The sequence below is a fragment of the Apus apus genome, chromosome Z (genome assembly GCF_020740795.1).
Source record: "Apus apus isolate bApuApu2 chromosome Z, bApuApu2.pri.cur, whole genome shotgun sequence".
NCBI lineage: Eukaryota > Metazoa > Chordata > Aves > Apodiformes > Apodidae > Apus > Apus apus.
In genome coordinates, this window is record NC_067312.1 from 52,467,329 (window position 1) to 52,484,401 (window position 17,073).

The 17,073-nt window shown below is 43.5% G+C and overlaps 1 protein-coding gene across 3 annotated transcripts; it reads left to right on the plus strand.

The window, feature by feature from the left end:
• Positions 1–487: 487 nt before the first annotated feature.
• CLTA (clathrin light chain A) lies at positions 488–16,313 on the plus strand. Of its 3 annotated transcripts, XM_051643041.1 has the most exons (7): positions 488–748; positions 9,240–9,277; positions 10,905–11,022; positions 11,988–12,099; positions 13,502–13,555; positions 14,801–14,836; positions 15,854–16,313. In XM_051643041.1, exons 1-7 carry the CDS (start codon positions 547–549, stop codon positions 16,023–16,025), a joined length of 732 nt encoding a protein of 243 aa, XP_051499001.1. In that variant the 5' UTR covers positions 488–546; the 3' UTR covers positions 16,026–16,313. The 3 variants fall into 3 exon arrangements, with proteins under 3 accessions (XP_051499001.1, XP_051499002.1, XP_051499003.1); XM_051643042.1 differs by lacking the exon at positions 14,801–14,836; XM_051643043.1 differs by lacking the exons at positions 13,502–13,555; positions 14,801–14,836.
• The last annotated feature ends 760 nt before the right edge of the window (positions 16,314–17,073 follow it).

The window sequence follows — 17,073 nt, forward strand, 5'->3', positions numbered from 1 at the left end:
ACAGCTTCCCCGGGCAGCGGGGCCGACACAGACGCCGCGGAGCACCGGCCCCTGCGGCAGACCCGAGGCTGCTCGCTGCCTGGCGCGGGGGCAGCGGCCTGGCGCTACCGGCGGGGCCCGGCAGGCCGGGCGCTGCCCGGGGCACGCCCCAGTCCCGGTCCCAGGGCCGGAGCCCGGAGCAGCCGGCAGGGCTGGGACCCCGGGCAGAGCGTGGGCGGCAGCGGCAGCGGCAGCGGCCCCGCCCGCCCGCGCCGCCCCGCCCGCCCCAACTGCCCCGGCGGCCGCAGCGACGCGGCGCCCCGCCCCGGCTCTCGCGCTCCCGCCGCGTGCGGCGACGCTCTCGGCGCTGATTGGCTCGGCCAGCCGGACCGGCCCACGCAGCCCCGCTATCCCCGCCTTCTCTGCTCGCTGATTGGCTCTCACCGCCCGGGCTGCCGGGATCTCATTGGCCCAGGCGCGGCCCCGCCCCCCCGCGCGGCTCCGGGCGCAGGCGCCGAGGCCGCCCCCGCTGCCGCCGCTCCCGCCGCCGCTGCCGCCGCTCCCGCCATGGCCGACGCGGAGCTCCTGGGCGCCGGGCAGCAGCCCGCGGATAACGGGGCGCTGGATGGCCCCGAGGAGGACCCCGCCGCCGCTTTCCTGGCGCAGCAGGAGAACGAGATCGCGGGCATCGAGAACGACGAGGGCTTCAGCATCCTGGAGAGCGGCGAGGTGCCGGCGGCGCTGCAGGGCCCGCCGGGCGCCGACCCGGGTAGGCGCGCAGGGAGGGCGGGCCCGCTCCCCGGGCCTTGCCGCCGCGGAGCCCGGCGGGCGGGGGGGTGGGAGGCGGGGCCCGGCCCGGCGCGGCCTCCGCGGCCGGAGCCCGCGTCTCGCCTCCTGCCCGGCCCGGCCCGGCCCGGCCCGGCGGCGCGGGTGGGCTCCGGGCCGCCCGGGTGCAGCCTGCTGAGCAGCTCCGGTCCCGTCTGCTGCCGGGGCTGCCGGCAGGGCAGGGCAGGGTAGGGCCGCCGCGCGTAGGCTGAGCCGATGCGTTGTGCTCTGCCTGCAGGGGCAGGGATCGGCCTGAAGTCTGCTGGCAGTTGAGCTAATGTTTAATTTAATTTCAGTGAGCCTCTAGCCTTTGTTCCCCGGTAACCTTTGTCCTGAATGTGAGAAAACTGACACGGCAGAGCACCCTGCTTGGTTCAGAGGAGAATGGCTAAGGGGGTTGGCAACCGGAGGTTCGTGTGTTTTCAATTAGCCTTGACAGTGGCTGCAGCAGCCCTGAATTAACACTTCTGATTACAAAAGGTTTGGGGTCTCTAACTGAAGTCTGTGTGGAAAGGATGTGCATGTAGGATGATGCTGTGCTTCACTGATATTCCAGCACTCCTGGAATAGTGTATTTGTGTGTCACTGGGTCTGTAGGAACACATTTTGCTGTTGTGTGACATTCCTTTGTCACTTCAGGAAGATGCTACTTTTCCTCGGATTAAGTTCAGTAGCTTTGCTCCCCCGTTCACTTCTGGAGTAGTGTTCACATCTTTAGGATTAAGTTTTCGTTATTCAAGCTTATTTGATTTCTGTCATTACTGACATATCTTACATAAGAGGATGCAGGTTTATAGTCTCTCTTGTAATAAAGCCCAATTAGATAAACTGAGTATTGGAAGCTTCTTGCTTTCAGTGCTTGTTCAGTGGTAGCTCAGCCCTTAGAGTCATCTGGGTTGTGAAGTTCAGAACAGACTGACTACATACTTCCTTCTACAGAGGAGGAACTTGCTCAGGCACTGGAACATGAGGATAGTAATTCTCAGAACACCATCCTGTTTTCATAACAGACATGACTTCTGCAGTCTATGTATAATCCAGAAACAGGCACAGTGGACACTTCCCTCTTTTGAAAGCCTCAGGCATATATTATGCCTTGTACGGTCTTTGCATTTCAAACACTCTGGAACATTAAAGTAGCTTTTTGAGGACTAATTTCTGTGTTCTGATATTGGTCTTTCTCACAGAGTGGGAGAACCAGCTAGATTCATACCTTCTCTATGTGCATGCAATGTGGCTATTGCAGAGGAATTCCTTGTTAGAAACTCAACTTGTCCAGTACTTATAGAAAAGGAGTTCTTAACCTGCTTTCGAGATTTTTTTCTTAATCTATTTGAGTTCACTTGCCATGGAATTTAAAACTGTTATTGTAGAGCTCTCTCTAGAAAGAGAGTCATAAAACAATCTGATAATACGATCTGGGAAGTCTAGGTGTGATTTCTGGGTAATCTTGCTTTCTTATATGTACTGGGATTGCTTTTATGCTGTAGCCTATTAAATAAGCTTAGAAGATTGTGCTTGTCAACTTTTGGTGGTCCCATTTTCTAACAAAACATGCATTTCTGACTGTCAGAGCCTGTTACAAAGTTCACACTGCAGCAGTGCAAAATACAGTGGCTCAGGCAGGGTGACAGATGTACTAATGAATTCTGTTACCATCTGTGTTTGAGATTTCTTATTGTCTGATCAGTGTCTTGACAAATACCAGACAGCTCTAGTCTCTTGTGCATATTAGTTTATTAAACTGCTTTGTGATGAAGTTAATAGTTAAATGCAGATTTCTTCCTGAAGCAATACAAATTCTTATGTAAATCCTTAAGCATCATGGTCAGGGATTTGTGGATTTACTTTTTTTAACTGTAACCTTTTTGAACTCTCTATTTCCAGGTCTGTTGGATAATTTTGCTTTCCAAATACTCAGCCAAAAGTCATAACTCAGGCAGCTCTCAACTGAAGTTTGAAGATCTTAACTTCAAATATTGTGAGAAGCAGTCACCAACTTACTGAAATATACTTGTAAGAAATGTGGTGTCTCATACAACAGTTTTTAACTTCCAGCCTCTTAAAAAAATGATTGGTCAAATACATGGACAGTAGTGAACTCCATGAACTGTTAATATCAGGAAACTGGTATTAGTGTGTATTTCTGGTAATTGCAGTAATGGTGGGTACTGGGTGCATATGGGGAGTATGGCTGAATGTTGCCAGGCTTGCATGTCTCACTCTGCATCACTTCATTTTGGCATGGTTTGGATTGGAATACTGGCCTGAAGCAGCAGGTAATTTATTATGTAAATAGCCATCCTGTTAAAGCCTCTGGGCATGTGAAAACTAATCTTGCTGCCCTTGAATGGTGAAGCATAATGGCTGCTTCAGAAGACAGGACATGCTGTTGTCAGGGTTTAAGGCTGGGCCAGCAATTAAACAGCTGATGGATGCTCTTTGTTAACCCCTCTCCCTTCCCAGAAAGGGAATGGAAAGAGAATAAAGAAGAGAGACTTATGGGTTGGAAGCTAAACTGCACAACTTTAGTGAAACAATAATGATTAAAAGGAAAATGAGGGAATATGTACAAATATGTACAAAACCAGTATCGTGCTCTCTGACAATAACACTCATGTCACCACTGAGGCTGCAGACAGGCCCTGGAAAAGTCCCAGACTGGACTCCTGGAGTCAGCAGCAGATGGGAGCTGGCTGCAGGAACACAGGGATGGGGATCAAAGGCAGATGAACTGATGGGGTCCTCCCAGTATGCCAGCCATGATGAAAAGACGCTTGTGATCTCTCAGCTTTACACCAAGTGTGATGTGTATGGGACAAAATACTTTGACCAATTTTGGGTCACCTGTCCTGTCAGCTCCTTTCTGCAGGAGGGCTGCAGGTGTGACCCCTTTACTCCCTTTTATTTCATAAGCATGAGATGTTTTGCAGAACCAACCCGTGGCCTTGGTTCTGCATACCATTCTCCAGCTAGAACTATAAACATCGAGCCTCACTGGTGCTAGAAGCAGACATTGTTTGGAAAACATGCTGTTAATTTCAGCAAGTGCAGAAGGGACTTAACTGAGAAGTAAAATTACTAAAAAGAAAATTGATTCTGTCCTGGGTCAAAGCAGAACACTGGTATGTGCTGCTGGAGAGCTGCAAAGCTAGGTGTTCGTGCAATTGACTTGATCAAAAACCAGAGAAATGCAAGTTACTTAGAAGGGACTTAATTGAAAACTAAAATTACTAAAAATAAAATTGTTTCAAATTGATCCTGGCTCAAACCAAGATAACTGAATAGGTCAAGAAATACTGTGTTGTTGCCTAGTTGTTAATAACTTGGTCTTCTATGGCATCTCATTTTCAGTGATAAATCAATTCCTGCATTTATTTACAGTCAAATTCTTAAATTCTGTCCAGTTTGACAGTACTAGATCTTCAGGTTATAGCAGTTCACTTGCTGTGTCTTCTGAGTAGGTGGGTTCAGGTTGCACCGTATGTCTTCTAGAACCTGTATGTTAATATAAAAGCCTTGTGACAACTTGTCAGGTTGTTTCTTATGGAGAATTGCATTCAAAGACAGGCAGTTTTGTGTCTTATCAATCGTGGAAGTACACATAAGTTTAATGTAGGCTGCCTGGTCTTAAGCGTTGCCTTCACAATTTTATGTTCTGTCATTTTAATATGAATTTGAATGAATGATGTTTGTCCATCTTCTGAAAAGGCTCATGAGCCTCTTTTGGAATTAAGAAACTCAGTTGCTTTGGTGCTTTGTCCATAAACCAGATTTAACAGCCATTTGAAGACTTAATTATCTGGAAAATACCATTAGGACATAGTTGTTTCCTCCTGTCTCTCTAGTTAGCACTGCAGACAGATTTACTTGTGGCTATTGATACTTTTTCTTGTTTGATCAGCCTTGTTCTGGGGTTTGCCATACAATCAGTAGCTCAAGGCTTCAGAGCATGCTCAGGTAGCACTGAAAAAGGTATAATAAAGGGATGGCTTCTGTTTAACTTGTTTTTACTGTCTCATGGTGATACTGCATTATTCTGAAGCTCATAGCAGAAAAAGTTATTTTCTGTTTACAAGAGAATACTCCATTTATTGTGAAGTTTCAGAAGGTGTAATTGTTGCAGATAGCAGAAAGTGAGGCTTTTGATGTGGCAACAGATTAGAAATAAACCAGGAAAAATCACTCTTCCTGACCTGCTTATCTTTATTTTGCACACAGGTGTAAGAATGAGTTATGGCTAGGAAAAGTATTTATTTCTCAGTTTCTTGCATGACTATCTAAACAAAAACTTTAGAGAAGATTCTTCTTTCTCATCCTCTTATGAATGAGAGGTAGGTGAAAGGGAAGCATGCCCAAAAGAAGAAGGATGGGAAGGCCTTGCATGGTGAAATAACTTTATACTAGAATATATTAAACTTGGTTATATCCTTCGGCTGCTTAACTATAGCTACTAGTTAGTTTGCTCAAAGTAGCAATGAAGAAGTAGTGTACTCATTATTTAGAAGAGGTGCTGAAAGTAGCTCCGTAAAAATGCTTTAAGGTATGGTGATACTGGGGTTATTTTCTCCTGCCTGAGGACATTGTCCAAAGCATACCTGGACAGAAGGACCTCACGAGGAGCTAGTCTATGCAATAGGAAATGGTTGGACTTGTGTTAGAAGAGCTACCTCTGCAAAGTCCTCCCTCTGGCTGTTCTGATGGCCCTCTTCTTGTGCATTGAGAGTAGGACTTCAGAAAGGCTAGTGAACAAGGCTAAGCAAACTTCCTTTAATGCCAAGCAGTACTGAGTCCAATATCAGTGCCAAGTGGTTGCCCTCAGAGTAGTTGATGATCACTGTGATAAGCCTCTGAAGTCATACTGTGAAGCAAGTTGACTTGTAGGACTGAAGTGGTGAAACTGTTGTCTTTATCTTCAGGCTACTCAGCACTTTGTGTTGTAAGCTGTAATACATGTGGAGGGCACTAACTCTAGCTGTCTGTTTCTGACAAGCTTGGCTGTTGGTTGTCTTCTGGGAATGCAAGGTAGCTGATACGGCTTATCCTCTTTGAACCCTTCCAGACTCTAAAAACTATCTGAGTTGCTCTTGATGGTGACAAAGACAGGTCAGCATGACTGATGGAAGGGAGTGTTTACTGAGTTTATCTTGGTGTGAAGAGGAGTTGGATAAAATATACTAATCACAAATGTCTTTAGTCTTAAGTACTAGTTATAAGAAGTAGAATGGATAGTAAAAAGCACTGGCTATGTGAACTTACCTCATTAGTGTGCTGAAATGCCTTGCCTTTGGCTGGAAGAACCTTCTACTCTAATATTATAGTCCCCTACCTTCTGAGTATGCATCATAAAATGTAGAAGCAATACCACTTTAAGGGAAGGAGAAGGACTATTGAGTCAGTCATGTAGGCAAATTATATTAGTATACTTAGATATAAGGTGATTTTTCATTTCTTGGTGTATAAAAGAAGTCCTGTGTTACAGGGAAGGTCTGCTAGCTTTGTGGATTTACCACCTAGCCCCTGCTTTCTGCACGAGAGTAAAGCAAGTATTCTGTGTGTGGTTTGGTATTGCACACTGGGTAAATGGACTCTGCTTTGGGACAACACTGTGAGTAAGATCATTATTACATTGTTGTCAGCATATGTTATAAAACTATAGATGCTTGGACATGTCTTTTGCAACAGTATCCTTAGAAATAAACCTTTATTTTAAGTTCAGAAGCAGACACCAAGCAGTATGGATCATTACTAACTAGAATAGTTCTAAACGTACAGTGTTGACTTTAGGAGATTCAAGATGGAGTGATGGATTGGATTGACTCTGAAACCAGTAGAGAAATATCATTGTTCATGTCCAATGAAAACAAGGAGGTACCAGTAACAGTATTTAGGCTTTTTCCATGGGAAGTCAGGTACAAAAGTACATTTTTTCTGTGGACGAGATCTGATACACAACTAGCACTGTTTTTTGATACGAAGGCTGGCAAGCAGATAGTTTTACTAGACTTGCTGAATTACACAAATACTTAGACTGAGGAGCTGAAATGAGAGAACTATTTATCTGATTCCAGTTAGCATACTTGTATTGGCATGTGTCAGCATGCTGGTACAATGCCATTTCCTCTTCTGCGTGCAGTATGCTCAGTCAGCATGCTGACTCTGCATCTTAATCGTAAGTTCTAGGGAGCTCAAAACAGATGGAAAGTTTGTTGTAATACTTCTAATGAATCTGACCTGGGTGCCCTCTGGCAACACTTAGCTCTGTGCCTATTAGGACTGTTTCTTTTCAGAAGAAAAGCAACCTGAAGACAAACACATCTGTTTTAACTCAGCTGCAGCCCTCAGCAATGATGTTGTTCCTTTTACCTCAGCAGACTACCAGCCTGAGTACTGAAGACCTTAATTAATGTTGTTTTGTTTTGTTTTGTTTTTTTGTCTAATAAGAAACCATAATCCTGTTATCACAGTTCTTCGAAGAATCTGCAAGATCTGTTAGCCTCACCTAGCTGGTTAGTCAGTGCTTCCCAAGACATCTCTTCCATGAAGCAGCTGATTTCCTTATGGAGAAAAGAACTATGTATATTTAAAGGGTAGCCTCTCTTGGCTATTGTAGCAATAAACTGTCTCCAGCTTGAGAGACGTGTTCTCTGTGAACATGTTAGTTGCTCTCTGCTCTTCCAAGGCAGGCAGAGTGAGCACCTGGCTTATTCAAGCTGCTAATGTCAGTAAGAGTTACAGACCCCAGCTTAGCTTTAATTCCAGCCCTGTCAAAACAAGGTTGGACAGCTGCAGTGTGCCTGCATAGTGCAGATGGGCTTAAACTGAAGGAGAGTGAAGTGTAAGCATGTTTTCTTTGTGGGCTTTAGTCTTCATAAACCTATTTAGCCGAAGTGTTAATTGTAGTTGTAACTGCCTGAGTCCATGAATGTTCAGTGCTCTCTACAACTCTGCTTTGAGGGTGTTTCCAAACTGATGTTAAGTGATGTGCAGGGCAGCTGCTGTGAAGTAGACAGATGCTTTTAACTTTGTGTGCCTCTCAAGCCAGTTTCTTTTGGCTACTGCAACTTGCGGAGGAGTAGCAGTTGTACGAAGTAGCTACCTACCATCTTTCAGACATAGGAGTCTAGTTATAAAACGCTAGGTTCTTGTAACTGAAAAGCTAGTTTTAACTTGAGTTTCCCCTGTTGGAGGCAGTAGAAATGTTCTTGGAGACTAGTATCTTCCAACTGAACTGCCATATTTGAATTGGTGACTTCACTGTTCTCTACGTAACACAGTTAATTATTGCTGTTCACTGCTCTTAGATAAGGACTTAATACTTGCCTAGTTCCATGATAAAGGAGTATGAAGAGCTTCCTTTGTGCCATTAACACTAGTGTGAAGCTGGGCCACACATACCCACAAAGAAATAGAGGATACAAGCAGCATAATGCTCTTAGTTTTAAATTAATTACCTGTCTTATTTAAGAGGGTGGTGCAAACTTGATTTTTTGCCTGCTATTAGATGACTTTGTAACAGTCTGTTCTTTCATTGAAGAGTGTATTAACATGGTGGGAGACACTGAAGTTTAACCATGGTAGCATTATGGGTGAGAGACAGAAGTAGTAACAGGATTTGTTGTATCTTGCAGGCAGATGTTATGTATCACTGTTTCAGAGAGATGCCTTGCTGAGATGTAGCAGTTTTAAAAACATCTTTGCATGTTTTGTCTAGTCTGTAGATTTTAATTGTTTCACAAACACAGTTGTGTTTTGTTGTTTTTTTTCCCTCATAACTGACATGTTCCTTATAGCTGTGTTTGGAAAAGAATAAATTTTGGGGTTCTGTGGCAAGGAATCCTGGCTGATCCTGTTGCTGAGGCTCTCCTGCCAGTGTCACTTCAGAGGGAGTAATGCTGCAGCTGAAGTAGAGAGGTATCAAACATACCTTCACAGAAGGTAACAGAAAGGACACTTTGCTAGGAATGTTAGCTGTAGCTTTTGAGCTGATCAGAAATTAGGAAGCAGCCAAACTAGGATAATAATTACAAAGTATTGGCTGCAGGGTTGTTAATTTTCCAGGTAGAGGTTAAAACAGTGAGAGTCATGCTTCTTAACTTCAGAACAGTTGTCTAGTAGTCAGCTTCTAAGACAGGGAGGAGAAAATGGGAGTGACTTCAGAACACTGTCGGTAGTCGCTTCTCAGCAATATCAGCTCTGCTGGCTAGGTAGTCTGAAGCACCATCTCATGATGAAGGAATTACCTTGTCTTACTGGTTTTGCAGAATAACGGCTCACTTGGTGTCTTGTTACCCTGCAGAGTATCAAGTAACACTAGCTTCTGTAACTCCCACATTAGATACTGCAGTGAAGCTTTCCATACAAGTTACTGAAATCAGTAAATCTGGCTGTTCTGTCTTCTCTCAAATGGCTAAACTACAGTCACTTCTTTGCAGGTGCTGTTGACGGAGTGGTTAATGGAGATGCATATGAGGTAAGGTAGAGATATTCTGTACTTGGAATGTGGTGTTTTCCTCTGAGAACTTTAGACTAATACTTCTCATTTCTTGCCTCTAATGTACTTCTGTCTCATCTCTGAAGAGGGACTTCTGTTCTGATAGCTCATCTTATAAAAAGCTGTTAATGCTCTTTATGTGCCCCTCCTCTGAACTTACAGGCAACTTAAAGCATTGGTTCATTTTGAATTACAGGGCTTAATAGGATGTAACTGCTATAAGCAGACTGACAGGCTCTGTGGTATGGCTTAACATTGACTTGCCACTGACTAATAAACTGAAAGCATGCTCTGACTACCTAGTTTAAAGCAGAGTTTTCTAAATTGTTTGTTTCTTAAGGATAATTAATGTGTCCTGGTTGTCTTACCAAGATGTGTCTTACAAGGAACTGACTGAAGGCATTATATACTTAGTGACATAAAGCATGTTAGTCAGCCATGGTGATGACAAAAGGAGGAGATAGTTGCTTTTTAATCATCAGGGACGAATGAGGTATGCTAAAGCAATCACTGTGTTGTATCTGAACTTCACACCAGTCTGGCTAAGGCATTTCATTGCCTGGTATCAGAGCGGGCTGGATAGCCCTGATTAAATGAATGCTTGGGAAGTGGGCAGCATAGGAGCTGTGGAGGACCACAGTTTTAATTGAACACTGAGCTTTGTGAAGACAGAAGCAGATTGCACTCCTGCTAACATTTTTATATCCTCACCATTGCTATGAGATTGATGGGAAAACTGTATCTTACTGGCCCTTTGTGCTTCCTTATACAACAGAAAGTAAAAGAAATACCTTGATTTTGTGTTTGCAATTCTAAGTGACCAGCTGCTTTGTTTGATACAGCTTCCTCCTAAAGAAGAAGAACAGACTGAGTGGGCTACATGTAACTTCTGTTTTAGCTACCTATAACTAGTTTGGGTCTGCAACCAGCCAGTTTATTTTGTTTTGGATTGAATGTGAAGCTAACTCCAGCCTAGCTCCTTCTTTTTGCATTATTCCTTTGTGGAGGGCTTCAGGAGGTCCAAAGAGGGGCAAGATGCAAACAGTTTACACTGTTTTGATGCTTAAATATTGAAATGCCTCTTGTGCTCCAAATTGCAAACAGCAATCCAAATTCTGTATGTTAAAGAATTTAAGAATTCTTTAAAGGACATTGGCTTTTAATATCAGTTCAGTTTGCAAATGTCCCTGAGGTAATTATTACAGAGAACACTTTAAAGTCTTATGTACAAAACTGTAAAAAAAAGAAATTACTTTCATGGCAAATACTTAAGGTGAAATGAACTAGGCCTACAACTGCATAGGGAGGTGCTAGGTATTGTCTACTGTTTTCTTCAGGCATAAATCTCTGGCACTGACTTGCCAGTCAACTCGAATTTGTGTTTGATCCCTGCTTGCTAGAGGCAGTCCTGTATGAATTTGCTTCAGTCATTCTGTAGTTTATTGCAAGAAGTTCTTCATGTTAATTGTGATGAAATGCAGTGTAACATCAGATGAATGTTTTATGTGCTTTGTTCATATCGAGTTAAATTTTATCTGTCTTGCAGGCAGTTATCTGAAATACTCAGTTGTCATACATAAATGCTGTTATTGTTCCTTCCTTGAAGGAGAGTAATGGTCCAACAGACTCGTATGCTGCCATATCCCAAGCTGACCGACTGCAGTCAGAACCAGAGAGTATTCGTAAGTGGAGAGAAGAGCAAAAGGAGCGCCTGGAGCAACTTGGTAAGGAGGTTCTTTGTTGCAGTAGTGCTCTTGTGAGTAACTTAGCGGCAGCTTCTTAAGCAGCAGAATTCTTAACTGTGGCTTCTGGCTTTTGGGAATCTAATACGCTTCTTGAGTTTGAGCAGTGAGTCTGGATGAGTCTTCCAGTAAGCAGACTTAATACTGGCGTAGGAATCAGCAAGCAAGTGGCTCTCTGAACCTCAGGAGTATTCCTGTGGCCTGCCCTTTACTTACAAATAAGCTGACAGAAAATGAGCAGCTTTTATTAGCAGAAGAGAGTGAACAAATACCAATCAGTACTTTTTTCAAAGGATAAAGGTTGCTCATTTTGTAATTGCTGAGACTGTTGTCACACGGATATTACCTAATAGCTTACTAGTGGACTAGTAACTAAACTAAGTACAGCTATGAGAAGCTGTCCACAGGTGAGTGTCACTGCATTTAAGAGGCTACAAACTGGTATGCTTTCTACTTGCATTAGGGAGGAGCCTTTTGCTTAGGGCAGAGCCTTCTGTACAGTGTGATTCTGGATAGAGCTCCTCTTCTGAGCTAGTTACAGCAGATGAGCTTGTCCTGAGCTGTAGGCTGAGTGTAAAAGCATGCTGAGTGCCATGATCTCTCACGTTGGAGAGACTTCACTGAGCTTTGTCTTAGCACTAGCATAGCAAAGTGACTGTTTCTGGTTTTGAACGGTTTGCAGGCCAACAGACTTATTAATCTGAGTAAGTCTACAAATGCCTATCCTAAACCGAAGTGGACTGTCCTGGTTCTGCAGGCATTCTGTTTAACTAATTATCTGAATGTTCGTGGTATTTAGAGTTCTCATGACCTAGATCAGGAGTTCTACCCTTATCTGTAGATGAAGCAACTGTCTGCACTAGATTGCTCTCTGAGCCATCACCTGAAATGTTAGCAAGATGCAGCTGGAACAGATGTGACTGACAAATCAGTTCTTAAATCTTCAGATGCAAACTCACGAAAACAGGAAGCAGAATGGAAAGAGAAAGCAATAAAGGAGTTGGAGGAGTGGTATGCCAGGCAAGATGAAAAGCTCCAGAAAACAAAAGCGAGCAACAGGTAAGGTTTCTGCAGCCATCTGGAGAGTTATGGTATTGGATATGAAGGTCATGAGGGACAGAGAGGATAAAATACTTCTAGTGTGTCGTAAGGCAGTGATCCTTCAGGTCATTAAAATAGCCTCTCCTACTAAGAAATGTGTCACTAGTGGTACACTGTCTCCTGGAGTTTTCTTAGAATCTAGATGAAATGTCCAACAATAGCAACAGAAAACATTAATACAATGAACCAGAATTACTGAATATTTCTTAAGACATGAAGTTTGAATGTTGCTAGAAGGAGCCTTAGTCTCCTCACTTGTTTACACGCTACTAGGTGAACAGGTCTTCAGTGACTATAATTGCCTACCTTGAGACTAGCAATTTTACTTGTTATCTTTAGAACACATGGAAGTGGCCTTCTAGTTAGTCTTTCCTACAAGTTATTTCATTAGATATCTTAAAACCTTTGTCTGCTCAGTTTGGAAGCATTTCAGAAATACCCTGACTCAGTTCTGATATTAAAGAATTAAATGCTGTGTCTGTATTGGGTTTTGTCTAATTATGGGCCCTGAGGCAGAAACTGATGATTTGGCTTCTTGCCTAATAAGCTCTTACACTTTCTTAGAGGTTCCCTGTGGAATTTTGCCTTCCAGCTACATAAAGTAAGATAGTACTGACTTAATACAGCTTAGATTTCTACTTCTGAGCTAGGGTTGCCAGTGTCATTCTGTCCAGGTAATAATCGGGGCTGGTTTGTACTTTGGGAACCCACAGACTTCAAGATGAACTGTTTTTTTTTTGAAACACCATTTTTCTTCTCAAAATGGCCAGCAGATTTGTCTTAAGCAAAGTCCTAGGCATACTCTCCGTCTTACTAAAGGAAGAAAGGAGGCCCACGCTTCCTACAAAATGATGGATTTGATGCTTCCATTCACTGAGATACAGTCTTTTGGTTGGGCCCAGACCTGGAAACAGGAGTGGCACACTTCTAATTGGTGACCAGAGATGATGATACACCCATAGCTTCATTGTGGCGAGTGCAGCGTATGCATTCTGGAGAAGGGTCCATTTAACAAATGTTGCACAGAAGGTATTTGTCATTCTCATCAGCCCGGTGAGATCTCTCCGCTGCTGGTAGTATCTGTCCACTGGAACTAGCCTAATGCTAACACCAGGACTCTAGTCCTGAACCAGCTGGTCCCAGCTTCTAGGATCTAGCAGAGCTTTTGTGTTGCCCCTGTAAGTCAGTGGTCTAATTGATACATTCCATGTGGTAGCTGCTTTCCTGTTACAGTAAGTCGAGGTAATACAAGGTTAATGTGCTTGTTAGAACTGCCTTCAGCTCTGTTCCGTACTTCTCATCCTTATCTCTTTTCTCCTGCCTGCTTGCCTGCCTGCCTGTTGGACTACTTGCTACCTAGGGTGGCAGATGAAGCTTTCTACAAACAACCCTTCGCTGACGTGATTGGTTATGTGTATGTTGCTTAACTACTAATTCTGTTTGCTAGTCAACTAGGTAATGAGGAGGATCAGAAATAGTGCTGAATGTCTGAAGGTGACTTCTGAATGTTTCAGGGCAGTATAAGCTAAGATACGTAAGTAGCCTTTACTTTTTGGACTGAGTCTGATCTGCAGTATTAAGTGCAGTTTTCCTGTAAGAATCCCATACACTGCACAACATCCAGCACTTTCAGATCAAGTCAGGTAGTATACAAACTACTGGACTTTTGGTAATGACTTCATTAGTCATTTGATGTTGGGGTTTACAGTTGCCTCCAGGGCAGTGAACACTGCTTAGCAAGATGCTTTGCTGGGTTTGTGGGTTAGTGTCTGCAGTCTTGTATGAGTGCTGTGTTTAGCCCTAGTCGCTTCCACAGGGAGGCATGATGTTTAAGTCTGCATTCTCTGCAACAGGCATTGAGCTCCTGACCTGTGCTCATTTACCTATGTAATTGGAAAAATATTCAAGCAGTGCTTGCAGGTAAAGCTCTGCAAGCCAAGGAAAGGAAAGGGTTCATCTGTCATAAATCAGGGTAGAAGAGGTGTGTGCATATAGAATTAGGATGCTAATAAGAGAACAGATGAAAAGTACAAGAAGTTGATAATGGAAAATCAGCATTAGCTGCTGGGAGAAGATTTAGGCTCAGCTTTGTGTAGTAATTTTTCCAGCCTGTGGATCAGTGAGAATACAGCCATGACTTTCAAGCCTCCATGAGTATGCTAGTCTCTGTGGGACTGGAGGATTGCAATGTTTATTGACTTGTTCATGTGTTTTAATTTCTTCCCTTAATTTGTAGAGTTGAATTGAAAGATGGCCATGTCACAGATTCTAAGGTGACACCTTTAGAAGGTGTATTGGTGAGCCATGGTTTGGCTTTGAGTGTATTACTATTGAAGGTCCAGTGTGGAATTTGTTACCTATAACTGTAGGTGGATGTAAATCAAGACTTATGACATGCTGGATTTACAGGTGGTGTTTGACTTTTCTGAAGTCTTCTGGAGTTGATTTTAATACATTTTTCCAATAGAACCCTTATTTTCATACATCCAGTGCAAATGTGCAGTATAAGAGCTGCAGAGTGAAATTGGCAGCCTGTTTCTTGAGTGTAGACTAAGCTACTAGTGCATGTTCAGCAAGCTGATCATCTGCATTAAACTCATTCTCATTTTCTATATCTGACTTAAACTTTCTCTCCTTGTTTCTTCTCTTCACCTTTAAGCACAAACATAAATCATCCTTGCTACAGCCTAGAACAGTTAAGTAAAAAAATCTTCACTGCCCCTTAAAAGTGTCATGTCACATAAAGTAGAAGTGTTGTAGTGACCCTTGTCTTCAGTGGTGTCTGTAACCTTTCCATCCCTGTGAACAGTGCTGAACCCCCATGGGAGACTCATCTTCACTGCTTTTTCTGTACTGCTTGTTGGAGTAGATGGATTTGGTTTGATCTCCTGATGCTTACTGCTCTTGCACTCAGGCAGCTACCAGGGCCCCACAGTTCACATAAACTAGATGCTGGAGTGTTATCCATGCATTGAAGCAATGCTGTTGGCAGCATAGCAGTGCCAAAATAATACAGCTGTGAAGCCACTGGCACTAACCTGTGCATAATGTAAAAAGCCTCCTGAAAGTCTCTTTAGGGTGAGAGCAGGGGAAATGTATTTATCCTGTGACCTAACCTCAGAAAAGTCATCTCCTCTGCCAAGTTATGCTTTAGTCTATAGCACCCACAAGCATGGGATTCGTGACATAAATTCCTTTTGAATCATGCTGCTTCACTACAGCATTGGGAATAATCAGCAGATAGTTTTATGGTGGCCTGTAGGCCTTGGGGCTGATTTAAATGCTCACATTGACATGCTTGCAGGGAGCTGTAAATTTCCAGTTGGCAGGTGTCCAATATAAGCCATCAAGTGGCAGAGGCATAACTAGTTCCAACTTGGGCAGTTTTCCATAAATAAAATACCTACATACGAGTATCTTCCTGGCAGTTTGTGTGGTGGCTCCTTAGGCAAATACTCAATAAGTATTTTTAAAACCAAGCACCTGTATTCCAACATTTTACACAGCAATCCTCTGCACTGCTTGTGCATAGCATACTACTGCAACCAACTTTCATCTCCAGGGTTGGGGCAGTGGGAGCTTAAGAAGCCATGATGTTCACAAGCAGCTGTCAGGTCACATGAAACATGCTGCAAGAAACTGCATCTTGTAAGAGAGAAGGTGTGCCTTAAATGTTGGGGCATTAACACAAGGTGCATTGCATTACTTTTAGGGCAGCTGAAGAAGCCTTTGTGAATGATGCAGAAGACATTTTTCCAGGCACTGAGTGGGAACGTGTGGCTCAGCTTTGTGACTTTAATCCCAAGTCTAGCAAGCAGGCAAAAGACGTGTCCCGCATGCGTTCAGTCCTCATCTCACTCAAGCAGGCTCCGCTGGTTCGCTGAAGGAAAACATAATGGAAACACTACAAATGCAATATCTTAACCTTACTCAGAGAAGCTATGTGCAGTAATTGGATTAATTGTTTCAATATGGGGATCTTTTTGTTTTTGTTTTTTGGACCAAACTCATGATGTACCTAGAGCTGATCATTGTTTGATTGCATGTTCTTCCTCATGTTTTCTTCCTGTGTCTGAAATGGGAGAACCTCCAAAACTGTAGTCTCTGTGCTGTTGTGCACTGAGGTGTCATTTCCCGTATTACTGATATTAAAGATCTGTTAAACAGCAAAATGTGTTGACTTTGGATGAATTAAGAAGCTCTCCTGCTCCCTTTTGACGTGGGATGTTTGAATTGAGTGTTGAGCAAATGTTTCTCTTAATTGCCAGTGATTTCATGTTGCTGGTGACTGACCAGCCAGCAATGCTCCCAAGTCTCTGAGAGGCTGTCCTGCTTGTCTCTCTAAGCTTTCTTAAAGCTCTTGCGAGCTTTAGTTTCAAAAATTGCCTCCCTATCCAATTTATCACATAAGATAAAAGCTCTATGAAACTGGAGCAGCAGGCTTGTTAAGGAGCTTATCTCACTTCTAGTAAAACTGAGGACACTGGCTTCTGCGGGTAAGCAGTTCCGTGCAGTTTCCTGCTGTCACTCCAGCTGCACATCTTAGGCTAGAAGTGCAGTACAGGGCACTGTACAGTTAAAGCCTTTGCTATTCTACTGCATGTTCCACTCTGCCTTGCATTCAGTGTTGGCTTCGTACACCAAGTCCTGTTGTGCGGAGGCTGTCTGCATGTTTTTGAACTGTGTCCTTGTCCATACTGAATCTTGCAGACACTTTCTCCCACCAGGGTAGTGAAGTGGGGATTTGGAGAGCAAGAGAAAGGAAGACTTGCTCTTACTGCTGCTCATCTTCTGGCTTGGAGCTCTGTCTGGTGATTGAATTTTAAACAAATTGATCCAGAAAAATCTGTTCTGCTGCTTCCTTGGCTCTCTAATCTCACCCAGCATTCACAGGGGCTGTACTCCAGCCTTTCTCTGGTAAGACTTACCTTA

Excerpts from the sequence above, each read along its gene's own strand:
- CLTA (XM_051643041.1), top strand. The coding sequence starts at position 547 with ATGGCCGACGCGGAGCTCCTGGGCGCCGGGCAGCAGCCCGCGGATAAC. Across the intron at positions 12,100-13,501 it reads AAAACAAAAGCGAGCAACAG|GGTGGCAGATGAAGCTTTCT; the intron begins GTAAGGTTTCTG and ends CTTGCTACCTAG. Across the intron at positions 14,837-15,853 it reads CCTTGCTACAGCCTAGAACA|GGCAGCTGAAGAAGCCTTTG; the intron begins GTTAAGTAAAAA and ends CATTACTTTTAG.